General features: G+C 42.7%; 2 protein-coding genes across 2 annotated transcripts in view; one reads left to right on the top strand and one right to left on the bottom strand.

The window, feature by feature from the left end:
- CSRP3 (cysteine and glycine rich protein 3) lies at nucleotides 1-20,803 on the top strand. Its single transcript, XM_066636753.1, has 6 exons — nucleotides 1-137; nucleotides 8,181-8,324; nucleotides 11,524-11,692; nucleotides 16,169-16,301; nucleotides 16,777-16,870; nucleotides 18,743-20,803. The coding sequence occupies exons 2-6, from the start codon at nucleotides 8,213-8,215 to the stop codon at nucleotides 18,814-18,816; spliced, it is 582 nt and encodes a 193-aa protein (XP_066492850.1). The 5' UTR covers nucleotides 1-137; nucleotides 8,181-8,212; the 3' UTR covers nucleotides 18,817-20,803.
- Nucleotides 20,804-20,892: 89 nt separating this feature from the next.
- ZDHHC13 (zinc finger DHHC-type palmitoyltransferase 13) overlaps nucleotides 20,893-25,910 on the bottom strand; it is a 36,063-nt gene continuing 31,045 nt past the window's right edge. Inside the window, exons 14-17 of the mRNA XM_066636767.1 lie at nucleotides 25,725-25,808; nucleotides 24,998-25,155; nucleotides 22,194-22,291; nucleotides 20,893-21,412 (exon numbers count right to left, since the gene is read on the bottom strand). Of these exons, the coding sequence (XP_066492864.1) occupies nucleotides 21,274-21,412; nucleotides 22,194-22,291; nucleotides 24,998-25,155; nucleotides 25,725-25,808 (479 nt within the window). The 3' untranslated portion in view covers nucleotides 20,893-21,273. The remainder of the gene's footprint in view (nucleotides 21,413-22,193; nucleotides 22,292-24,997; nucleotides 25,156-25,724; nucleotides 25,809-25,910) is intronic.

The following is a 25,910-nucleotide window of genomic DNA, read 5'->3' as shown; positions in this document are numbered from 1 at the left end:
CAAGCATTCTGTACTTCTCCCCTCGCCCTTTCCTAGCCAATGCTGGTAATTACATGGAAGTATTTAAAGACAGTAGTATCCACCTGGGTCAGACTCTTCAGCAAGATACAGAAGACAGGAAGATAAAGCTTTTTCTGGTAGGTACTGATGAAAAAAGCATCAAGTGGCTCTGTCTACTGAAACGTATTTACTAAGGAGCTCCCTGGGGTTCTGTTTTCACAAAGAAACCTATTCCTATAGTTCAGTGACTGAGGGTAGCACAGAGCACAAGAAGAGTTCTTTATTCCAAGTTTCTGGGAGTCTGCTGTTTTCTCCCAGACACACTTGTGATTAATATTTTATGGACTGGCTCTGTCCACGTTTATGAGTTTTCTCTGTATTTTTCTTCCATTTAAGAGAAAACCACCTCAGCTATTTTAGCAAGACTCAATCTGCAATGTTAGTGTAAATTATATGAGGAAGTGTTTGTATCTTGATGTCCAAAAGGTGTGAACAAGATTTTTAAAATGTAGCACAGCCCAGGAAACATACCTTTAGATGTTACACAGCGTTGACAGTTGTTGCTAAATGGAACATTTGTAGCTCTAGTTGTGATTTGAAAACCAGAACAATTTACAACCTGCAGATGTTTAATTTTCATCCAAAGAGGCTGTTAATTTTTAGATGGGATCACGTTTTTAATTGCACTGATAACACACGAGCCTGTTAGTGTATGGAACATTTTGTGGTCTTCTACGACAGGCAATAAATCAACTTATTTCACGTGAAATAGTAAGGAAAAACAATTTCACCCTTTTTTGCTTTTTGTAAGCTAGTCAAATAATTTCAAACTCTGCTTGAAATGCAAAGTTACCTATAGGGTATATCAGCAGCATTCCTAAGTCAATATATGTTGAAAGATCTTCTTTGTGGAATTTCACTACTGACATTCAACATTTGTATGAAGGATCAAAGACATGCAAAGACATATTTATATTTGTCAAATCTGAAGACATTATTTGTATAAATTAGTCATATTACAGGTCAATGTTTTCTTTCTGGAAAGTGGACTTTGATCATGTTACGTGAGTAGGTAAATATTGCATTATTAATTAATATCAAACGTAGCATGGTAGGTGTGTTTCGAGTCTGAGTTGTGAAGTCCTGAGTTCTTGCAGTGGCCGTATCACTTTTTTTTTCCAGTTGTGCAGAGTAACATGAGTTGAAAGCTGAAATTACCTTCTTGGAAATAAATTCCTAGGAAATCAATTGAACACTCGGAATGACAATAATGATATTGCACCATTCATGTGGCATGGATCCCACAATCTAAAAAGATGTTTTGTGCTGTTTGCCTCTTTCAGACTGTAATGGAAGGTAGCTTTCAGGCTATTGAGGTCATCTAACCTCAAAGTTACAAGAGTAACAGTTATCAAATCTGAAATGGAAGTTATGATCACAGCATTATTAGGATGGATTTGATGACTCACATTCCTGGCTGGAATCTTAAGAGAGTTGACTTTCTATGTACTGTTTTGCTTTGTTTTAATGCCCTGTGTCTTTCTAGTGCTCAACAATCACCAGAAATCCAATAGGTGAAACATTTCTTATAACTGAATTTCTGTGCTAGAATTGGGGAGTTGGAATTGTAGTGGAATTCACACAACAATGAATCAAGAAACACTGTAGATTTGGAGATTCTTCCTGCCATGAATGGGCTTGACAACCAATTACCACTGTGCACGTGTAAGCACTTGCTAAGCCAGTTGTCTGGCACATGGGGTGGACAACACCTTCACAGATTTTCTCTGAAGCAGGGCATTTTAGGACAATACAGGCAATTAGCTTACCATCTGGGTGAGTATAGGCTACCATTACATGTAATAAAGGCACTTTGCACAAGTAGAACCTCCCCATGTGCAAAATGCTTCCATCCAATTTTGGTGGAGTCTGCCCTTCTTCAAAACCCTTGCCTATTTCTCAGGACTGCCTTTTGGGAAGGGCAAAGAGGCTCCAGTGTGGTGGAGGAAATGGTGTCATGGCTAGTTTTGCTGGAGCTGGTCCTGGGCCTCTCCTGGTTCGCGGCTCGCTCAGGGCTGCTCTTTGCCCCCCCCCCCCCGGTAGCCAGACTAACCACTAGTTTCTTTCTCCAGTGATGTTGGTTTTTTGGGTTCCTTTTGCACTGTCTTCTGTGTTCTGGACCTCCTGCTTATCCCTCTGGACTGCCTTCCCTTGCTGTTCAGTATCCGCATCCTCTTGCTTTAGCTCTCTGTCATCCTCTTCCTTCTGTTGCCCTCTCTTCCTTTTATCCCTCCGCCACTCTGCTCCTGCCACTCTTCTGCCCAATTGCTGGCAGCTGTGGCTTTGGTGGTTTGTCCTGCTCCTTCCCTGACTCCCAGCTGGCCAGTACTTTGTAATGAAGCCAGAGTCAGGAGCCTTCGTGTCAAGCTGGCAGCCCCCTCATCCTGCTCTAGGTCAATCAGCCAGTGGGTGAGGATCACAGAGGGATTCCGGGGTTCCTGAATAAATGATCCTGTACTTTGCTAAAATTACAGTATAATCAAATGTCATAAATTAAGCACGTCACCCAATGATGATGCAGTTTCCTGTGTCCTGCCCCATGAACTCATGCTGCAAAAGAATGAAACACGTTAACCCAGTGTTTCTCAAACTGTGGGTCAGGAGCCAATTTCAGGTGGTTCCCCATTCATTTCAATATTTCAGGAGCCAATTTTTTCAGGTCAGCCAAATATTTCAGGTCAGGAGCCAATTTCAGGTGGATTCCCATTCATTTCAATATTTTATTTTTAATATATTAGACTTCATGCTACAAGTATGTTACTGCATTTTGGGAAGTGTTATAGACCTGTACTTTTAACAAGCTACTATGTATATTCTTTTAATAATGATAATAAATGGGACTTACTCTTGGGTAAGTGTGGGTAGGATTGCAGCCTAAGGTAGTTAAAAATTTTACTGCTTGATGATGTCACTTCTGGTCATGGTATCATTTCCGGTGGGTCCTGACAGATTCTCATTCTAAAAAGTGGGTCCCGGTGCTAAATGTGTGAGAACCACTGCATTAACCCATAGAGCAAGAAGCAGTTCCTAGGAAGTAGAAGAGCCTGGCTGGTTTTCTCTGTGTGGTCTTCCAACTCCTTGCTCCCAAATGGACCTTCCACCTGTTCACAGAGATAGCCAGCTGCAGGCTTTGCTGCTTTGACTCAGCCTGCTGACATTTGATTCAGTGGTGATGAAGAGCATGGAAAAGGCATGACAATGTTACTATCAATAATCTCAGACAAAAACCGCCCTTTCAAAGGTCTAATGGCAAGAAGTTCACAAGCACCCTGTAATAGGAAGAGGTTTACTGGCGAACATTGACAGTCCTGACAGTCCTGCTCAGGTAGTTTTGAATCTACCAAGTCCTTTAGATGTGGCTATAGATGCAACAAATTGCTACAAAGGCATCTTATGCCTAGCTGAATCAAGAAATAGCCCTATGGGCACCTTACACACGGCTATTTCTGTAGCAGTGAGTGTGCTGTGATACAATAAGTGCTGTGGCATGCTGAAGCCACACTCTGGGTTTAACACTCTGTATCTCAGTATCTCCATATAAAAGGATTTGAGGCAGCAGCAAAGGCATTTGCTTGTGACCTTGGAGAGCTGCTACCAGTTATAATATTTATTTATGCATTTATTTATTTTTAATATACGTTGCTTTCCTGTCATAGCTGGCATTCAAGCAGGGTCAGTATCAGAAGTCAGATACTAGAGATCGAGGTGCCTAAACCCTGGCCCAGGGGCCATTTGCAGCCCTTGGGGACCCCCAATCCAACCTGCAGGGAAACCCCTGTCTCCAATGAGCTTCTGACCCTCTGGAGACTTACTGGAGCCTACGCTGGCCCGATGCAACTACTCTCAGTGCAAGGGCTGACTGACCTCTTGTGCAAGCTGCGTGCTGAGGGATCCCTCTGTGGCTTGCTATTTCATGTCTGGGAAGCAGCAGTGGCTGCAAAAGAAAGGCTGGCCTTGCTTTGTGCAAGGTCTTTTATAGGCCTTGAGCCATTGTGAGACCTTCATTCTTTCAGATAAGTTCCATCTCTAATATATTCATTTATGTAAATTTATGTAAATTTTAAATATAAATTAATTCTTTTCCCAGCCCCCAAAACTGAGAGATGATATGGCCCTCCTGCCAAAAAGTTTGGACACCCCTGCCATAGATGATGGTACTTAAAGTTGCAAAGAAGTCCAGAGAATCAACAGAGTTGCAATTCCTCTGTCTATATTCTCTATATCACTGGTTCCCAACCTGTGGTCCATGCAAGACCCTGAGAAGTGAGACCACAAGACCCTTGTGGTCTGCAAGACCCTGAGAAGTGGTCTGCGAAGTCGCAGGAAAAACAACACTTTGAATACTTCCAGTGTCTTGCCAAGCAAGCAATCTCCCTCAGACCACCAAAGAGAGCAGAGAATGTACTGCCCTCAGTCACAATCATTGAAATGTCAGCTGTGGCTGAGGAGAGTCCATTCTCTGTCCTCTCTGATAGTCCATGGGAGAGCGCTTGGGAAACAGACCACCAGAGAGAGCAGAGACCAGACTCCCCACAGACACATGTGGTCCATGAAAATTTCAATTTTTTCCTCAGTGATCCATGGGCTCTTAAATGTTGGGAACCACTGGTCTATATCATCAATCAGGGCTGCCAAAGCAATTTGCTTCCAAAACTTGTCAAAAAGCCAGACTGAAATGGATCTAAATGGTAGACGATATTGGATTACAAGGCTCGATGCTTTGGCTTCATAACTAGCCCAGTCAGTCTTTTGGCAACTAACGCTTGGCTAGTGGGCAAGTGCCTGATAAAACTTATTTTTGACATCTAGATGGCCATTCTATTAGCGCAGCAGTGTACAAAACTCTTCATAATCTGCAATCCTTTGACTCAGCTAAGAGTTTTTGTCTCATACCACTGGGACAAACTGAACAGCACTATCTTTGACGAAAACTATAATAGGAAAGTGACTGGCCTACTAAAAGGTTAATGGTTGAGTCAGGAGTTCCAAACAACCTGATAAATGATAATGTGATGTGCTAATGTCACGCTAACATTTTGATCCGTGTAGATAATGTGAGTCAGAGACACCAAGACTCTTGCTAGGCTCCTCCTAGATTCTCTGGCACCTCTGAAATACGAGCCAGTGACGAGGCACCTGCTCACGGTTGCCGGGCTTGAGCTCTCTGTCAACCTTTGCCACCAGTGTCCATTTCCTAGCCAACTGTGATTGTATCTCTCTGTATTTCACTTTACTGTATTATCTATCTTAAGTAGGCACGGCCAGCTCATGACTTCCCAGAACCTGAGGTGACACCAAATGCCACCTCATTACCTGGCAGCATGACAGCCGCCTCTGCCTCCTGCTCTCTGGATTCAAAAAGGAACAGGAGAACAGAGAGGAAGTGAGGAGGAGAGGAGAGTGGTGGGCTATAGTGTCAGGCACACTCAAAAGTCAGAACTTTTCCAAGAGGGCAATTCACACATTTCACGGTGGATCATTAAAGGACAAGCTTTGGGGACTATTCACACATTTACATTGGGCATGCATAAGAGCTGTCTGTACATGTGCACATGTTTTTGTGTGACCCCTCATGTGGTATATGCTGGACCCCTCATGTGCCTGGCATAGACTGTGAGTACTGTTGTATATCCACTGAACATAATGTGTGAACAATATACGCACAGAAATAAACTATCTGTGTACTGTATTGGCAACCTTCAGTCTCGAAAGACTATGGTATCGTGCTCTGAAAGGTGGTTCTGGCACAGCGTCTAGTGTGGCTGAAAAGGCCAATCCGGGAGTGACAATCCCTTCCACACCGGGAGCAAGTGCAGTCTGTCCCTGGTCTGTCTCCCTGGCTATGGGCCTTCCTTCTTTGCCTCTTAGCCTCAGACTATTGGCCAAGTGTCTCTTCAAACTGGGAAAGGCCATGCTGCACAGCCTGCCTCCAAGCGGGCCGCTCAGAGGCCAGGGTTTCCCACTTGTTGAGGTCCATCCCTAAGGCCTTCAGATCCCTCTTGCAGATGTCCTTGTATCGCAGCTGTGGTCTACCTGTAGGGCGCTTTCCTTGCACGAGTTCTCCATAGAGGAGATCCTTTGGAATCCGGCCATCATCCATTCTCACAACATGACCGAGCCAACGCAGGTGTCTCTGTTTCAGCAGTGCATACACGCTAGGGATTCCAGCACGTTCCAGGACTGTGTTGTTTGGAACTTTGTCCTGCCAGGTGATGCCGAGGATGCGTCGGAGGCAGCGCATGTGGAAAGCGCTCAGTTTCCTCTCCTGTTGTGAGCGAAGAGTCCATGACTCGCAGCCAGCGAATCTGTATACACTGAGCACAGATTGTATAGGTGTATAACATAATGTGTGACTGGCCCTCTTAAGTGATATGTATCTCAGTGGCATGCTTTGTGCCTGTGAAATAATTCTTCAGTCCATCATCACAATCAGTTGTGTTGCCTTACTCCGCCAGTGTGGAAAAATTTCTTTTTAGCTTCTGTCGCTGAGCAACACCTCATGGCAAGCTGTGATAAAATAGCATCTGCTCTAGGGAAATAAGTGAGAAGACATAACTACAGCAGGAAAGGAGTTAAGCTTGAAATATGAAACAGCTGAGAATATGGACCAAATACTGCCCACTGGATCTTTCAAAAATGTAGACAGTCCTCCCAAGCCACTGTCAAAGGGATATACGTGCTAGCAATTTACCTGTGATTTGCTGCTGGAACTGCTGCTGGATGGACCCCCTATTTCTGCAGTGGTTTGGTGTAAAATTACCCAGTGATTATTTGAAATGATACAAATGGTTTTAGAATTGAGCAAGCCACCTCCTGGGCAGAAACAGTGGGATGTTGTGCCCTTTTCAAAGGCAGAATTCATCGTATTGGCTTAATTAGAGATGCTACTTTCTTCTCAGCATGGGGGTAAATCCAAGAGGTTCAGCAATAGTCAATCTCTGTGGGAGTGGCATGCAAATACCATATGAAAGTGAAACACTCAGAAGGAGCAAGTTGCAGCCTGAGAACCAAAGATATGATCACAGGCAAATAGCTCAGGAGATGGTCATAGTAACAAGGAGAGATAGCAACTGGTTACAAGAACTGCCAGAACCTGAGACCTTGATGAGTTGCACTGACTATGGCAGAATTTAATTTGGTGGGGTGTCTCCTTTGTTCCCAATATTTGATGACTGCACCTGCTGTGATTTTTCTTCTATACCAGGGCAGAAGTTCACTTCAAAGTTACTGGTCGCTCCAAGGGTTACCCAGAGTGGCTCCTAAATCTCCTGCCTGCTCATGTCCCAACTCACAACTCAACGGTCTGAAAAAAATTAATCTGTCCTCCCAACCTTGCTTGGCACATAGGCAGAATCCTCTGTATGTGTGTGTAAACAACCCAAAGAATGTAAATTGTTATCAGGGATGGGCACTTGACTTTAAATGACTCAAGTCGTACAAAACACTGTTTTTGATGAGTTGACTCGAGTCATGAATGTCACTGACTCCGACTTGACTTGCAACTTGGGGCCAGTGACTCAGAACAGTCATGACTTGAAGAGACTCAATCCCCTATCTTAAGTTCTCTGTGTGTGTGTGTGTGTGTGTGTGTGTGTGTGTGTGTGTCCCTTCTAAGGGCATAAAAACATCACTTCTGGTTTCCTCAAGTAACTGGAAGTGATATTTTTGCACTCCATGGGTCTTACAAGGCCTTCAGAGGATCAGGAAGGCCATGGACAACCTCTCCGGCCCTCTGAAAGCCTCTAGAAGGGAGGCAGTGGGCAGAACCAGAGGGGAGTGGAGCTTTTTGTGGTCATGGTCCCAGGTGGCCAGGGGCCAGGATCGCCACTGTTGTTTTTCTCTCCAGCACAAACACTACAACAGCAAACCAACAAGGGCAAGCTTTAGGCATGCAGGTAAAACCAGTCTCTCTCTCTCTCTCTCTCTCTCTCTCTCTCTCTCTCTCTGTCTTTCTACTCCATTACATGTGCAGTTGCATTGCTAAGGAATGGTTGACCAGTAAAAAATGTTACACTTAGAAAAATGTATTAGCATAATACAGACTAAGAACGTTTACATTTATAGTATACCACTAAAGATAATTCCTGCCCTTTCTGCCTGATCTGCTTTTGGGTTTAAAGGTGACATCTCAAGACAATCAAAAGGTTCAAGGATGCCCAACTGGGGAGGCGGAGCCAAATGTGGTGCCTGTGACAAGACAGTGTATCATGCTGAAGAAATCCAGTGTAATGGCAGAAGTTTTCACAAGACCTGCTTCCACTGCAGTAAGTGAGCTGTTTTGATTCACTCAGTGGCATAGCTAGAGGGGGTGCAAAGCACTAAGTTTTGCAGGGAGCCTCACCACAGCATGCAAGGGGTCCCTCCCCCTTCCCTTTGGAGCCATTCCAGGCCATTTTACACCTCCATTTTGCTTCTACCACCTGGAATGGCTGCAAAGGAGAAGGGGAGAGGCTCTGTGCATATTGTGGTGAGGCTCCCTGCAAAACTTAATACTTTGTACCCCCTCTAGCTACACCACTGGTTTCACCAAATAGTCATATTTGAGTGCATTTCATATATACTTACTGCTAATATGCAGTATTAAAAAAGGTGCCGGGGACGGACGGACGGACGGGGACATGATTGAGACATACAAAATCATGCAGGGGATGGACAGAGTGGATAGAGAGATGCTCTTTTCCCTCTCACATAAAACACCAGAACCAGGGGACATCCACTAAAATTGAGTGTTGGGAGAGTTAGGACAGACAGAAGAAAATATTTCTTTACCACTAGGAGAAGGAGTGATGGTTTTCAATTACAAGGTAGTGAATTCATGGTTAAACATTAGGTGGCCAACCTGCTTCTCAAACATTGATCAGCAGTTAGTTTTCCTGCAGGTTCACTTTGAGCCAACAGTGAGGGGTGATGGACTAGATGGACTAGATGCTAGAGTGGTCTGCTGACAATTTCATTTCTTGCCATGATCCTTTTGCCTCTAACTTGGTTACCCCACTGGGGAACTGACTTACAGCCCAATCCTAGATGGTGCTGTCAGAAGCAAGGCATTACAACAGTAGAAGAGCCTTCTGCTGTTGTAAAATGACTGCCAATGGAGTGCACAGCGTTGCCAGACCTTGCCACACCCACCGAAGGTAAGGCAGCGGCAGGGGCTGGGTGGGCAGAAAAGGAGGGAAACCAGGTGTGGAGGGGGAGGAATGGGGAGCAGGGAGGCCATGGGAGAGAGTGAATCCAGTGGCAATTGTGTGCACCAGATCCTATCCCGTCTTTTCACAGCTTCCCTACCCCTTTCTTCTCCTTGGGCTTGCGACAGCTATAGAGCTGGCACAGGAAGTCTGTTTTGGAATGAAGAACTTATGGAGATGTAAACAAATAGCTCCCCTTTCCTCTCTAAAGCTTCCTGATCCACCACACACATACCCACCGGGTACAGCATGATTCTCTTTGGTGTGGCTGCATGGGGGGGGGGAGGTAAAGGACCTTCTCACTCCAAGGGTCTCCAGATGATATAGGAGGACTTCCACAGTTAATGAAAGGAGGTGTTTGTGGTTTCCGATCTCCTGGAAACTTCAAAGAAAGAAGCCAAAAGTTTACTCCTGCTTGTCTATGAATTCTTTTCCAAGCAGGATTAAAATCCTTTGTCATCTCAGTACAAGTGGGAGCATTCACAGTGCCTTAATTTGTTACCACAGTTGTTAAAATCCATTTTCAGCCAACACATCATAGAAGCCAACAACCTGTAGAAGCGATTGGATGAAACACGCATCAAGTTTTACAAAACTCTGGGAAGAGGACACTTTAAACCCCATTTCCATGATATCAGCCTGTTCTCAAACAGCTGTCACCAATTCCAAAGCCACCCTTTTCACCTGATGAAATACAGTAGTTTGGGATGCTTTATGATGAGTTCAGGCAAAACATCAGTCGCATTAGTCCACTTTGTCACATCAAATAATACGTTACCATTCTTCCCTCCTGTTCATCCCAGTTGCACCTGAACAACATGGCGTTTTATCTTGCTGCAGACTGAAAAGCAAACAATGTTGCTCCGTCACAAACCACCTATTATCACCTGACCTCTGACCGACTTGAGAGAGACTACCTCACATGTGGTTTATTCTCTTTATCTCCTGCGCTTCCCTGTTGGCTTCTACTTAAAGCACATCTGTGGTGGGCATGTGGCAGATCGCAATTTGTAAACCCCAAACTACTTTGTGACGGCCGGGCTGCCTCTGCTAGCAGATTGACAGATCTCGGCGCAATCTCAACAATAGCACTTCAAGGGCTTTTGCTCCATCTGTTGTGGCAAACAGATACTCTGTCCCAAAGGGCCCAGAAATAGAAGCACTTGATCTGTCGCTGGAGTTTCCATCATCCCTTAACACCCACTGTCAACCTAATTATCACTTCCTTGCAAATGAGAATGCAGAGCAGAGAAGGACCAGCTTCTCAAATTTACAGGAGCTTCATGTTTTATTGGTTTTAATTTTAGGAACATAATTTTTTTTCCCTCCGATTTCAATAGCCAGCAAAAAGAGTTCAGCAAATTTTTAGAACTGGATCCCAAACCCAGCAATGACATATTGGCATAGGCTTTCTTTCATTTTGTAACCAGCATCTCCAGAGGGAATGTGGTATTTTACACTATGCAGGATTGAGCTGTCAAGCAGAGCCTTTTATGACAGCATAAATCACTACTGCTGCCAATGGAGTGTGCAGCGCTCCGTCAGCGGCCATTTATAAGGGCTGCAGCATCACAGCTCTGCTGACCAACCCTTCAGCACCTGCTAGACCAGGTGAGGGCCCAATCCTATCCAGTTTTCCAGTGCCAGTGCAGCTGTGCCAATGGGGCGTGCGCTGTATCCTGTGGGGGGAGGCAGTCACAGAGACCTCCTCAAGGTACAGGAACATTTGTTCCCTTATCTCAGGGCTGCATTATGGCTGCACCGGTGCTGAAAAGTTGGATAGGACTGGGCCCTAAGACAGCAGTGGGGCGGAGGGCAGAACGGAGCAGATGGAGAACGGAATGGAGTGGAACAGGGAGGGCAGGGGGAGAGATCAAAACAGGAGAGCTGTGTGACGGCACGCATGATTTGTGCCAGTATTTCACCCCTTCCTCCCATCCTAACACACCCCTTTTTCCTTATCTCTCCCAAGCCTTCAGATCTGCCTGTCCCCCACAGGATGTAGTGCAAGCCTTTTTGGCACAGCCACATCAGTTGGGGGAGGGGGGAGGATAGGATTGGGCTGTTAATTTCTATCATACCTTAGTAATAATATGTAATTTTTATGAATACAGTACTTGAAGGAATTTCCAAGTAGATTTGAGCCCTGCTATCTTTTCTATTCAGGATGCGCTCCTGAATGGAACCCGCTAGTCACATGTTCTCCCAAGGAATCCCAATGTGTAGTAATATGGAGATTAACATAAAATGCTCTTATATGCATTTGCCTTCTTTCCAGTGGCTTGCCGAAAAGCTCTGGACAGTACGACAGTAGCAGCTCATGAATCAGAAATCTATTGCAAAACCTGTTACGGGCGGAAATATGGACCCAAAGGAGTTGGCTTTGGACAAGGTGCAGGTTGCCTCAGTACAGACACCGGAGAGCATCTTGGGCTGAATCTACAGCAGTGAGTAAAATTCTTAAGTTTGCTTGATAATTATAATCTCCATTACATCAAGACACTTCATTCAGTTACCATAACAACACACAGGGGAAGCAATAGAATATACTTATCTGTAGACTTTTTTCTTCAATAGAACTAATCATTTTTGCCACTTCTAATGACGTTGGGTCTCAGCAGAGACTTTCTTTAAAATTACTTCTTATTCTAGTGGGCAATTTTGCTACAAAAAGAACCTTTGCTTTACTTATTACCACAGACTTTGAAATGCTCAGCAATTGGAACTCATTAAGAGGGGTACAATCAAAGGGATATGTTCTCAGTACAATGATGAAAGCAAGCTCATGGTACCAAAATGTTATTCATACTACAATATAGCAATAGAATGTGCTGTTGGGGGGAATAGAGTTGGGGGAGGCAGGCCTGCAGTCAGGAAATCTGCTCTTGATGGTTACTACTTCTTTTGCAGAATTCTGGATTCATTATAATATAAAGACAATGCATATTATTATAATATTTTACAATGGCAACTCATTAAAATTTGGAATCTCACCATTTTGATGGTGAAATTTTTTTAAAATTCTGTTAATTCCAGATTGAGATTATCATTATGTGTTGAAATAGGAGTTGTTGTCAACCTTCAGTCTCGAAAGACTATGGTATCGCGCTCTGAATGGTGGCTCTGGCACAGTGTCTAGTGTGGCTGAAAAGGCCGATTCAGGAGTGACAATCCCTTCCACACTGAGAGCAAGTGTAGTGTGTCCCTGGTCTGTCTCCCTGGCTATGGACCTTCCTTCTTTGCCTCTTTGTCTCAGTCTGTTGGCTAAGTGTCTCTTCAGACTGGGAAAGGCCATGCTGCACAGCCTGCCTCCAAGCAGAATGCCCAGAGGCCAAGGTTTCCCATCTATTGAGGTTCATTCCTAAGGCTTTCAGATCCCTCTTGCAGATATCCTTGTGTTACAGCTGTGGTCTACCCGTAGGGCGCTTTCAACTGGTGTTGAAATAAATAATGCCCAAAGTTGTGGTTCTAAGGAAATTATTCTGAGGAATGCTTGGAAATCAATAGGACTTACTTCCAAGTATAGCATGCCAATTTGTGGCATGTTATAGGTATTCCTGGACTGGAGAAGAAGTGGGGTGGAGCAGAAGGTGAAGGGTGGAGGGAATGAGAGTGGTGTGCTAGAGAATGCTTCTCTAACTCACCACTCTCCTCTCCTACACACGTCTATTTTCTACTCTTTCAATTTCCTAACCAGGGAGTGGGAGGTGTAGAATCTGGCACATCACCAAGTGAAGGAGGGCAGCATTTGGCATGCTGTCTCAAGCACAAGGAGGACTTGAACCAGCCCTTTGTGTGGCAGTTCAGCATGTAGTCAGAATTGAAGGAATTGTGCATTTTAAGTGACTGATAAGAAGACCACTTTTGGTTCATTGCCTTGCCAAGCCTTTGTTGGTGGGGGGAATGAGTCACAATACCAGACCTCAGAATTGGTCTAATTCACAAAATCACAGATCCCTACTGGAACTAGATTGGAGGAGCTGGAGCTGGATGCAGGGATGGAGCCAGAAAGCCTGAAAATGAAACCTGAGAGGGAGCCCTGAGGGCAATATAGGCGTGTAAGAGAAACACAGAGTGAGAGGGGAGAATTGCAAGGCAGACACTTCAAAGGTAAAAAGACAGTGGATGCAGGGGAGGGCACCAGGATGAGGTCTCTTGTTATCTGGTGTGCTCCCTGGGGCATTTGGTGGGCCGCTGTGAGATACAGGAAGCAGGACTAGATGAGCCTATGGCCTGATCCAGTGGGGCTGTTCTTATGTTCTTATGAGGGAGTGGGCAGGAATTTTGTGTTGAGGCCACACCATCACCATGATCTTCAGGGTAACTTGTGTGGGAGAATGAGATACCCTAACCATGTACACAAGAAATGACCAGTAGATGTTCCTCACTGCCTTCTAATCACAGGAACCCATCAAATTGTTCCCCTTGTTTTGCTTCCTAATTATAATCTTGGGTTGCAGATATGATTGATTTTCCAGTGAAGTGTTTATATTATATAAAGCCACTCAATGAACCTCTTTTCAGCTCATAGGGAATAGGTGTCAGAATTGACTATACTGCATTCCCTTCTGTGTTTGACAGGAGCTGTAAGGTCTGAACTCACACAGTCCATGGAACCACACTAGTCTCAATCCTAATCTCAAAAGGGATTCTGGATGAAGTCCCAGAATCCATGATGCAAGGTTGATGCAATCTCTTTTAAGGGAATTGTTTACTCTTGTCAAAGAGGGTAATTTCCTCCAGAAGTATTGCTTTTTAAAATTTGACTTGAAATATTATATAGTTTAGGGCAGCGGGCAAACTCTCAGGGAGCTTAAAGACCGCTGTAAGTCCTTGCTGGGGCAGGGGGGAGGCAGCAGGGGTGGAGGGAAGGCAGTAGCCTGATCCCCAGGATCGTGTCGCTCAGGGGGCTGCAGGGGCTTGGGTGCACTTACCAGAGCCTCCTGCAGCCTCCCGAGGGTGTGGGGAACCCTGTGCGACAGTCTGCAAGGCTCCCCAAAGTGGCAAAAGTGAAAGTGGAGCGATTGCGCTCCACTTCCGGTTTAGTGGAGGCAGAGTGCTATCACTCCACTTTCACTTCTAAAGCATCAGGGAGCCCTGCAGACAGTTGCGCAGGGCTCCTTGCACCCCCCCCCGGGAGGTTGCAGGAAGCTCTGGTAAGTGCACCCAAGCCCCTGCAGCTGCCTCCTACCTGCCTCCTGGCTGCCCCCCCTTAAGGGGGCAGAGGCCAGGGCCCATGCCCCAGTTTGAAAAGCCCTGGTATGGGGGGGGGGAAAGTTAAAACTTGCCCATCCTGTAACAAATCTAGTGTAGCTGTGATTATTAATCTTATCAACAGATATACAGCACAATGAAAAAGGGCTCAGAGCAGGTATTTATCTATCATCATGTGCTATTGATGCCAGGGAATTCTGATTTCTGAATCACATGTTTGGAATCTAACTATCAGATCGATCTTTAGGGCACTTATTCCTTCTCCACCCTGCCCACTATCTGACCTTGCAAACAGATGAGGTTTTTTGAAGGTGTTTTTTTTTTTTTTTAATATGCTCTACCACCTGCTACAGCTCAACAATGAAAGCAGAAAGAATAATCAATGAAGCCAAGCCGCTAGCCTTTTCGGCTAGCTATCTCAAAATTGCAACAGGTTTCAGCAAGGAAGGGACAAAGAGACAGTTTTTAAGCTCCTTTTTCCTTTGTAGTTTTAGGTACACAAATTATGTTGCAGTGCATGGCTTTCATGTTGGGATTTCAGCTTCAGAGTGCTTTCATGTAACCTTTTAGTTTATGTTTTTACATTGGATTGATTCTACACTACATGCAGTATGCTGCTTTTTGACTGTATTTAACTCTATTGTTAACAGAGTCAACTCTATTAACTGTATTGAAACCAGCTGTCCTCGTAATTTCCTTTGGCTGAGATGCTTAGAAGTCTCTGTGAGGACACACGCTTTAGATTACTTAAAACAAATTACTCATTGCTTTTATACCATTGTTGCCTCCATACGATCAGGAGCAGTAAAAGGGTGGATTTGCATCATCTTCCTTTATGACATGCTCATGCAGACAAAGTAGGAATTCTAATCTACGTGAATGGTGTTTAAATTTTAAATGAATTGATGTTCACACTTTCTGCTCCCAGGTCAAGTGAACAACTGGACCAATGAGAAGGTGGGAGCTAGGTTTCCATCAAGGCTACTGTTCTCCAGGCAATCATGAGATTCCAGTTTACATAAGAAAGTGGAAGGCAATATGTGATCATGAGCTCTGGTCAGAATGGGGAAAGTGATGGCTGCTTTCTAGCAGCCCAATCCTATGCATGTCTACTCAGAAGTAAGTTTCATTAAAGTCAATGGAGCTTACTCCCAGGAAAGTGGATAGGATTGGACTGTAGGTCAGCCTCAGAATACGGTCAGCTTTCTTCTAGGGAGAAAAATGTTTTTTTCATAGGAGTGGGGTGATTGCTCTTTACAAAAGGTGTAAAAATTTCTATTCTTTTGACCATCCAACAAGGAAAAGTTCTATAGAGCTTAAAAGTTCTCATTCCACACTGAGAAACTCTGGTTAATCCCAATGAAAGTATTATTTTGCTGTCCCCATTGGTTGAGTAGTTATAGTTCCTTATCCAAGATAGAGATTACAGCTCTCAGAGCTGACTGCCTTGGGTAGAAGCCAATGTATCATTTTACCATTTCTCACTCCAAAGAACCATGACCACATTAGCTCATCCCTTAGTTATTCTACTAATACTCTCTCTACATAAAACATTTGCACTGGTGGAAGCTTGACTTCATTTTGAATGCCATGACGTATGTGGTGCTAGTAATTCTGTTTATGTCTGAGATTGCTTAATTTACTCAGTTGATCTACTGTCTTACTAGAAGTAAGTCACCAGCTTAATGTTCTAATGTTCTTGCCATCAGGTCACCAAAGCCAGCTCGTCCTTCTACACCTACCAACCCTTCAAAGTTTGCCAAAAAATTTGGTGATGTAGACAAATGCCCTCGTTGTGGCAAGTCGGTATATGCTGCAGAGAAGATCATGGGAGGAGGAAAGGTCAGAAACTAATCACATCACTGTAAAATGATGTTGTGTTCAGACAATTGTTTAAAGCAAGATTCTAATTCATCTTGTTGTGTTTTGTACTTGCCATTAGCTATGGCATGTACCCAAACCAAGGGCACAATCCAGCTGAGAGTAAAAGCACATTTCAATTCCATTGATTTCACCTGCTTAACTTTCCTAATTATTACAGCACAGTAATGATGTGCTGTGCTTGGGCCCAGTTGTGATATGCACAGACCAGCATTTGGAAGAGTTGGTATCATCATATGATATCTCCAGTGTGCAGAGTTCTCTCATGGGGTCTCTTCCATTTTTGGACACAGGGTGTTAAATTACATGGGGCTAGTGTAGGTGATGTTGTTGGCTGATTATTTATCAACCATGGCTTAAACAAATAATTGAACATGGAGTGCACCAGCTGTGCTGACTGTGATTTCATTACCTCCTTTTTGCTTTCTTTTTTCAGCCTTGGCACAAGACATGCTTCCGATGTGCTTTCTGTGGAAAGAGTTTAGAATCGACAAATGTTACAGACAAAGATGGGGAGATTTACTGTAAAGGCAAGTGTGGTACAGTACCTCGAATATAATTCAAACGTTTATTAAAACTAAAAAATGCTGGGCAAAGAAATCTGTGTCCTATCCAGTCTCCTACAGATCAGCTTTGCAAAGGATCAGGAGTCAGCCCACAAGCTCTTGGGAGCACTGAAGAACCTGGCAGTAATTGTTACCCTGGAATGTTATGCTGAGAAAAGAGCACACAGCTTTCTTTCTAGGTCCAGCCAAGTCTGCTATTTTTGCTAATCCTTACTTACCTTTGATAGGAGGAACAGTATCTGTATTCTTGGGAAAGAGAAATCGAATGAATCACTTTGTACAGTAATTGTGTTCCCTGCCAAAGGGGGGGGGGAGGAGTGGTGCACAGGAAGGCTTTGCAGCTCTTTTTGCTATGGATGACATGGTGATTACCAAAAGCATTCTGTATACCACTACTTCACACAATCCTCTCTCCATTTATGGCCCAGAGTTAAGCTGCACAGAGGAAAATGAATGTGTGAATTGGATCTAAAAGCTGAGTACTCAACTCATGCAAACTCTCTCCATTTCTGGCAAAATTAGAGCCATGGGGTCAAACTAGATATTTATACAGGCTTCTGCTTAAAAAAAAATAATTGAAAAGCAGCAGTGAAAGGTTGATAGTGTGAACAAAGGAGTGCTTAACTCTTCCCCTTCCTGGTATTGTCTTCTAATAATGTCGCCCCCCCCCAAGGCATTCTTCACGTGGGAAAATATACAGGGGACTCATGAGTAGAAATGTAGCATTGGGGCAGAATTGTGAGCAGATGTGGCCTCTCACTCTCTTACTAGTCTCCTGCTTGCAGTCACCAAAGCTGATTTTCAGCATTCAAAAAAGTCAGGAAGCTATTTATATGTCTCTTGTGTAATGTCTTGTTCTAATATTAGTAAATTCTGTAGTCAAAGCACACTGTCATGTTAATCCTCTTATATTATGCCCTAAATCATCCAGAGTCCAAGCACATCCACACTGCCAAACAGATGACCAGTAGTAGTGTCAAAATTGAGCGTCTGGATTGGGGGGGGGGCAAAGAGAATGGAAAGTACTAAAACTAAATATCATACTTCACACACCTCCTTGAATACTGCCAGGGCTTCTGCAGAAGAGATTCTGATAGGAAGCAGCACCTTCCTCCTTGCTGCTACCATAGCAGTAGCCCTGATCCTCCAAAGCTTGATACAAAGAAAGCAGTGAGGACAGAGGAGAACTTCGGTGGGAAAAGCTTATCAATTAGCCCCCTAAGGCAAAATTTTGCTATATTTTTAGTTTTTTCTAAAGGCTGTCAGAAAATATACAAGTACATATGTTGGGGTGTATCTATCCTTTCATTAGCAGATTGACTGACTGGCAGGCAGAAAAGCGTGTGCTACCCATAATGGATATTACCCAATAAATGTCTGTGATAGCTACAAATATTCACACATGTAGCGCTAATCATGTTTCTTGAGGCTAGTTTTGGCTTTTCCAGGGATGAGCCTGAAGTGCTGATAGCACATGCATCATAATGGCAGAGCCAAAAACATAACTGTGTGCTACAAGAAATCACAAACATCACTATACCTCCCTCCAAATTCCTGAAAATCTGTTGTCTGTGCACAGCCTCACAAATAAATGTGCATTTAGGATTGCTGCAGTTTCACTCCAGCAGTGTCATTTACTAGTGCTTCTTTTGCTAGATTGTGAACCCTTTTGAGGCAGGAAACCATTTATTTATTTCTGCTATGTAAACAAACCACTTTGAAGTTTTTCCATTGAGAAGCGTTATCTAAATATTCTTAGGAATACTTTGTTTTAGCTTTGAATGTTTTTATGACAACCACTAAAATATAAGGCATTTCTCTCTCTCTCTCTTGCAGTTTGCTATGCAAAGAATTTTGGTCCTAAAGGAATTGGATTTGGTGGCCTCACTCAAGTTGAAAAGGTGGAATAAAACATCCTCTTCCTAGGCCTGTCTAAATAGTAACACATCGACATGGTTAAATAGGAGTTATTAAAAACACTTGTTCAGCTCACTAAAAAACAAGCTTCCTACACACATTTTGATGCATGAAGCATTTTTTCCAACCAAAAATGTTTTATAGAAAAACATTTCATTTTTTTAAAAATAATAACATAGTCTAATACAGTGCTTCCCAAACTGTGGGTCAGGAACCATCAGTGGATCATAAGCCAATTCTTGGTGGATTGTGAAAAGTTTTTGAGACATTAAAAAAAAAACTTTGCAAGCACTCTTGCCCCGTTTGCAGAAGAAAATTGTTAGCTGGAATGCTAATCGGTGATATGAGGTACCCCTATTTCATACTCGCAAATTAAAAATGTCACATTTTCTGATTTTCTCTAGTAATTGGCATGCCGTAGATTATGTGTGAACCCAGTTTCAGCCTTTTGTCTGGCCTGGAAGTCCCTGACTTTCCAATTATTAATACCTAAAAATTTTTCTAGATTTTTTTGTCTCGTGAGTTGCAATAGATTTTTGTTTTAAAAAGTTGGTCCCGGTGCTAAAAAGTTTGGGAAACACTGGTCTAATAATTTACAGCACAATCATATGCATTATTACTTGGAAGTTCAGTTATGTTCAGTGAGACTTAATCCCAGGTAAGTGTGCATAGGATTGCAGCCTCAAGGTCTGAACTTTTGCTCACAAATTTCAGAACTGATACTTGTTTTATAACAAGGGGATAGTAACCAGTATCAGAGATAGTTGCATGTAGAACCTGTTTGTACATGTGGCACAACTTTTAAGAACATGGAATTCTGAAGCTGTGTTGCTGTTATGTCATGAAATAAAGCATTTGGCTATCAGAAGAGATCCTACTAATTTCAAAGCATGTTGTCGCAATCATCATAAGTGATTATTGCAAGGGTGGTTTTCTACAGTGCAGAATGATTCTGACCTTTTCAATACCCTGTTATTGCTGCCTGGCAGAACTAGGGTGGGGGTGGGGAAATAGTCCAACTACAATCACGTGTTGCAAGTGTTCCACTGACTACAGAGCCACTTATAAATTAGTAGTAAGGCTTAATTTAAGAAAAAATGTGCTACAAATGTGCAGGAAATTATATTTGCCTCTTGGTTTATCACTGATTATGTCTCAAATGGTTTTTCCAACAATAGCCTAATGCTGCCCCATAATTCTGCTTCTGAACTTTATGACTTATGTCATGGATCCCTCATCTACTTTTAGCAATAGAATTTCTATTCCACTGGCTTTTCCGAGAGAGGATTTCTAGGAAGGAAAAATGGGCAGGAATAAAAAGTTAAAATATTGAATTGAATCATGGATACTGTCTCCTTTTGAAGTGACAATATATGTTGTCCTTTTAGCTATGGTTATTATCTTGTGTGCTCTAAATGCAAATGAATGGATTGTATACTAAATAAATATGGCCACTAATATAGTGAACAAAACTGCAAGAGTTCTAATTTTTGACTGTCCAAAATACAATCAAAAGTCATATTCTGTGTACTTTTTTTTTACTAATTTTGATAACGTCACCTTGGTTATGCCCACAGAGTGGTTAATCTTTTCAGCCTTAAGAAAGGCTGACTACTTTGTAAAATGCCTAGCTTACCGTTCAGAATAACCTTTCTGTAGATGTCATTAGCATTTTGGCCACATAGTCTTTTGCCACCTGTTTGTAAGTACGTTAAACTCGGTCATTATTGGGTAAATTATTACCTGTTCACTTGTATTTATACATTTTGTTTTTAGTTATTTTAGATTATGTTTTTATTGTATGCTGTATGCCACTGAACTTAGGATAAAGTAAGATATAAACCTTTTAATTAAATAAATATTAGGGCCTCAGGTATAGTTATTTGATGATTGAATAGGAGTACCACTAAACATTTTAAGAGCCAGCAATTCCTCTTGTAAATTCAAAATTCTAATTTAATAAAATTGAGCATGAATATATTGGATGTAAATAGCCTTTATATACAGATTTATACATTCAAGAGATAAATTATTTAAAAGTTACAAATCAAGTTTCATATACTAAAATATTTTCAAATTTCCAAACTCCTTTTATTTCCCTTAATCATCAAGTGCAATTTTAATGGATGGAAACATAGGAATAATAATACAAAGATTTCTGGGCTGCTTTCTTAAAAAAATTGATCTGGTCAACATTTTGAAATCTAAGATTTTGCAGTTGTATTTTCTTCTGAATGAAACTTCTGGAAAAATTTCATACATGACTTATAGTATAACTGCATTATCCCATTTGCTGCTATTTCTGTATGTAAACTATACTTTCCAATATAGCAATAATAGACAACCATAACAAAGGATATTCTGGAATCATTTCTAAACTGTACAATATACCAAATATTCATATTCAATCAGCTTCCAGTTGAATTCCAAGTCTTTGATGCAGGTTTTCTTCACACAGAATGGATGTTTCTATCCTTCATTAAGTGGACCGATAGTGTGTACTGCTTAGTCCAATCAACTGTACTAGGTTTGAACATCCCAAAGCATCTACACTGAAAAAAGTCTGCTAGGTTTTGCAGGCATCCATGGCTAGGAATGAAAAAGAGAACAGTGAAAGTGGACATATCTTAATTCATCAGCAACATCAGAAAACTGAAACAGAGGCTGGTTAATCCAGTGTTCTGGAAGTGGGTAGAAGCCACTGACATTTCCAGGCCCCTAGTTAAGCTATATTCATGCACAGGTGTTATTGCTGACAGCCAGTGCCTCAACATGATGGCTATACACAGGACCAATATGGTCCTTATACAGAGGAACTGGTTCTTAACTATACCCACCCCAGACTTGAGTCTAGCAGCAACTTCTTGGCAAGGGGGGAGAAGATCTTAAAAATATAAACAAGGCCATAGAAAATACAGGGTCATATTCAGAGTAACACTTCCATGAATGGAAACATACCCTGTGAACAGGAGTTTCTTCCTAAAACGGAAGAAATGTTCCACTTATGCAAAGGGGCCTATGCATGAACAGGAAGTGGAAGTTAACTGCTTCCTGTTTAGCATTGGTATATTTTTGTTAGTCGTTCATGCTGGCAGTAGCCTGTTCGCTTGAATGTTTATAGCACCCTCTTTAAAGCAAGAAACACTTGCTGATATGACTTTAAAGAACGTTAATGGGTGCACGCCCGCCTGATCAATGGATAACTGGAACTGCAGATACCAGATCCACAGATACGGGGACCCAGTTGTACATACAGAGGTACATCCAAGCCACAAGGTGAGAGCCTATAGCCAGGATTCTAGATGCTTTAAAATTTATTTATGGAAGGGGAAGTAACCAGGGGATTTTTTTTCTTCCGAGAATTACTTACTTATATGGAGTTTTCCTAAGTGAAAGAGGCTGCTTGGAACGCTTACTCTGTCTCCAGAGAGTAATCCTCTCATGTGAGGTCAGTCCAAGAAATACAATCTTAAAAGAGGTTAAGAGAAGGCAGTAGCAATTGAATGCCAATTCAATAATAGTAGTGAAAGAAATGATATACCATTTGAAATGTCAGAGGTACCCAAAATACAACTGATCTTTCTTGCATTTTTAACAAGACCTTTTTGCATAGTGTGTGAAATGCAAGACTAATACAGTGAAAAAAACTGGAGAAAGGTAACACTAATCATTAATCTTGAGCCTGCTATCCCTACCTATCGAGAGAGGTCTAAAGATCAGAAGAGCAATTGTTGAACCAGTCTCTTTTATGAGTTCTCCTGCTAACTTATTACAGAGTGTTCTGCACAACACAATCACAGTTGTTGATTATAGTTACTTGGCACGATGCTAGGACATGTACAAATCTTTGCTATGAACTCTGCAGTGCCAATGCACTGATGTATTGCTGGACAAAGGACACCAAGGAAAGAGAACTGATCCACTCTAACTTAATTCCACAAGCAGGCTTGCTTCATATCCTGAAGGTTTTCCAGTTCATCATATACATACATACATAATCCTGTATAAATTCCCAGACCATGGTGTCAGTGTTCTATTCAGCTAGAAGGTCCCTCCAACCACTGTCCCACGTGTGGAGGAGAATGCATGCACAGTTCACAGGAGTCAAATTAGGGTCGGGAAAGTACTTACTCTACTGAATCTCAGACTTCTGTTGGAAATGCCTGCAATGGAAAAAATGCTGCATACTCCCTCCCACTTTATCCAAGTGACTATTTGTGTGGCCAAACTACTACTGTCTATTTGTAATAACATAAGAAAAAAAGAGAAGGCTTAAAGTCACAATCAGATAACGGCAGAGGTCACAGAGGGCTTAACACAGAATAATGACACACAGCTGAGCTACAGGGAAGTTTCCAGTCCAGCACTAATCTCATGCACTGGTCAGGACACATTATTCATACCGTATTTATACATTGGGACACCAGGACTAGTATTTTGGGAGGCCCAGGATCTTCCCTCAGAATGCTACAGCTTCTTCAGCAATACAAATTTGCTACATATCTGAATTAAAGCCAGACTGCCAGTTTACTTGCAGTGATTTGTGATATTTTATCCAAAGCAATGTATTCATGGGTATCAAACTTGTTTCATACAGAAGGACAAATAGAATTCATGAGGGCCAGAAGTGATGTCATTAAACAGTCATAACCAAAATTAAGCACTTTTACTCATTTAGGAACTCATTAGCTGCAAATGACAGAAGAGAAAATATGCAAATCTTGATCATATTTCAAGATATGGGAGCGCCCAATTTTCATGTAGGTTGCACTTTCAGCAGTAACACCTCAGCAATGCCCAGCAGCTGAGACCCCTGAGGGTCAGATAAAAAGCTTCCGTAGGCCGCATCCCTTATGGGGTTATGTTTGACACCCCTATCTTTAGTGGTGCTATTAAGAACAGGAGTCCCCCAACAAGATAGTGTAGGATTCACATCTTCCTGGGAGTAAGTCTCAGTGGAGCTTTTGAGCAAGCATGCTCTGAATCGCACTTTTAGATTTCAGAAGTAGGTGGGATTCTCCTGCATCAGTCAACCTGATCTTTCTCTCTCTCTTAGTCAAATCTTTCCCATGTTGTTCTCTTTCTGCTTATATTTATCCAGGCATTTGTACAGACCAGCCGTGTTCAAAGTTGAACCGCTGTGCACCCAGAAAGCGTTCCCTGTCTGGACTGCATCTGAGCATTCTGCCTGGACACACACAAAGTCCTTGTTCAGAGGACAGGGACACTCTGGGCAGTGGCATTGTCTGCCCGGTGTCCCAGAAGGCCAAGCGACAGGACATCCAGGCAGACGTGACTGCCCAGAGGATCCCTGTTCCCCGAGGGGGACGTTGCGCGGCACCTGAGCGGAACCAAAAGGTCCGCTCACCGGGCAGATGGATCTGTGTGAATGCCAGATCCGGTCCCTGGACCACCATTTACACGGCTCTGATATAGACCTTTCCACTTCCGAAGGGAGGGTGTGCACACATATAGGCAGCTCCTGTATCCATGGATTGGATCTGCAGGGCCCCCCACGCACAGCCTCTCCGAAGGCGGGGCGTCTCGCCTCTGGAGGGAATTCTGAACTCAGCAGCGGCCATGCACATCCATCTGTGGCATCTCCCAGGCTCAGACTGAGCCTTTGAATGAAAAAAGTCACTTCCGGTTTTTCCATAAAACTGGAAGTGATTTTTTAATGTCTTGAAAGGCATTAGGAGGCCCCCAGCAGTGCTGCCCCGAGGGCGCCTGTGCCTGCTATATCCGCATCTGGAGGCATTCTGAGGACTGGAGAGGCCGCATGCAGACTCTCCGGCCCTTAGAAGACCTCCAGAGGTCAAACAACCAGTGAAGAGGCTTTCCAGGTTCTCCCCCAGGGGGGTACAGTGGCCAGGACTGCCACACAGGTACCTTTCTGGATTCTGTCCAATCCCTTGAGCTGCTGAGCATCCATTGTGGCTTAGAACACTGAAATGTAACATTCCAAACAACAAAAGTTATCTCAGTAGACTCTGCAAATCAGTACACTATCTTGACTGGTACCTTCTAGCTTCAAATGCGGGTTAGACTGTGCCCAAGACTAAGGTTCTGTTCTGAGATGTTAAATATGAGCAACAAAAAAATAAACTGCCGCAGAGATATAATGCAATACAGTGCTTGCAAGGAAATTATATTAAATACAAATAAAAATAGTACCTGATAAAGCTGAAGGATCAGCAACAATGTAGACCATGAAGCATGAAAAACTATGAGTATGAAAATGTAGAGCACCCATGGAGAACAAGATACTATCTCTGTGAAGGAAATCCATCCTCCATTCTTGCCATATGACATTTCACAGTGATTTGACCAATCTGAGAAAGAGAATTTTCATTTTAAATAAAGTTGTGTTTTTTTTAAAAGCATAATATGGTGCACTGTCTAGAAAAGTCACTGTATAAGCTTATCACAAGAGTGTTGTCCATGCACTCAGCTACCAACAAGATCAGTTTAGCATACATGGACTTTTGGGCTGCAGCTTTCCTACTGTGTCAGGATTAATTTTTGGTAGAACACTTGACTAGGAAAATTAGGCTTGAGCCAGATACATTGTTTGACATGCACAAGCTTGTCCGAGTCTAAGGTGATAATCATTTGCTTTCACTGCCTTTTTCATAACCATTATTTATTATTATTTTGCCCCAGAAAATTTCACAAGGCAATTTCTCTTCTGGTCAGCCCTTCAGGTCCCAAACTAGAACCAACTGTCTCAAGTTTTAGCAGGAGCACAATACATGATCTCTTTCTGGACTAAAAGTCTAGCATGTACAATGCTAGGAATCAATATACTGTATATATAGTATACAATATACAGTATATACTAAACATCATATACTGTTTAGTTGGTGAACTAAACAGTGAAGTACGACTTAAAAATACATACACAGAATGGTTCCGTACATAGCCCAAATATTCACCATTGTCAGGAAAAAGAGGAATAGGATGAAATAACAATGGTTACCAACACCTAGGATAGAAAAGATGAGAAAGATTTGTTTATATCACATTCACAGGACAACTGCCTGCTTTCCAAAAAATTACACAGGCCAACACATATTTTGCTTCCTTA

The sequence above is a fragment of the Tiliqua scincoides genome, chromosome 1, assembly GCF_035046505.1.
Source record: "Tiliqua scincoides isolate rTilSci1 chromosome 1, rTilSci1.hap2, whole genome shotgun sequence".
Classification (NCBI taxonomy): Eukaryota; Metazoa; Chordata; class Lepidosauria; order Squamata; family Scincidae; genus Tiliqua; species Tiliqua scincoides.
Note: the sequence above shows the minus strand (reverse complement) of the source record. Positions and strands in the feature narration are given on the sequence as shown.

Coding starts and splice junctions, on each gene's coding strand:
- CSRP3 (XM_066636753.1), top strand. CDS start 8,213: ATGCCCAACTGGGGAGGCGGAGCCAAATGTGGTGCCTGTGACAAGACA. Junction 8,325..11,523: donor CAAGACCTGCTTCCACTGCA/GTAAGTGAGCTG, acceptor CCTTCTTTCCAG/TGGCTTGCCGAAAAGCTCTG. Junction 16,302..16,776: donor AGATCATGGGAGGAGGAAAG/GTCAGAAACTAA, acceptor TTCTTTTTTCAG/CCTTGGCACAAGACATGCTT.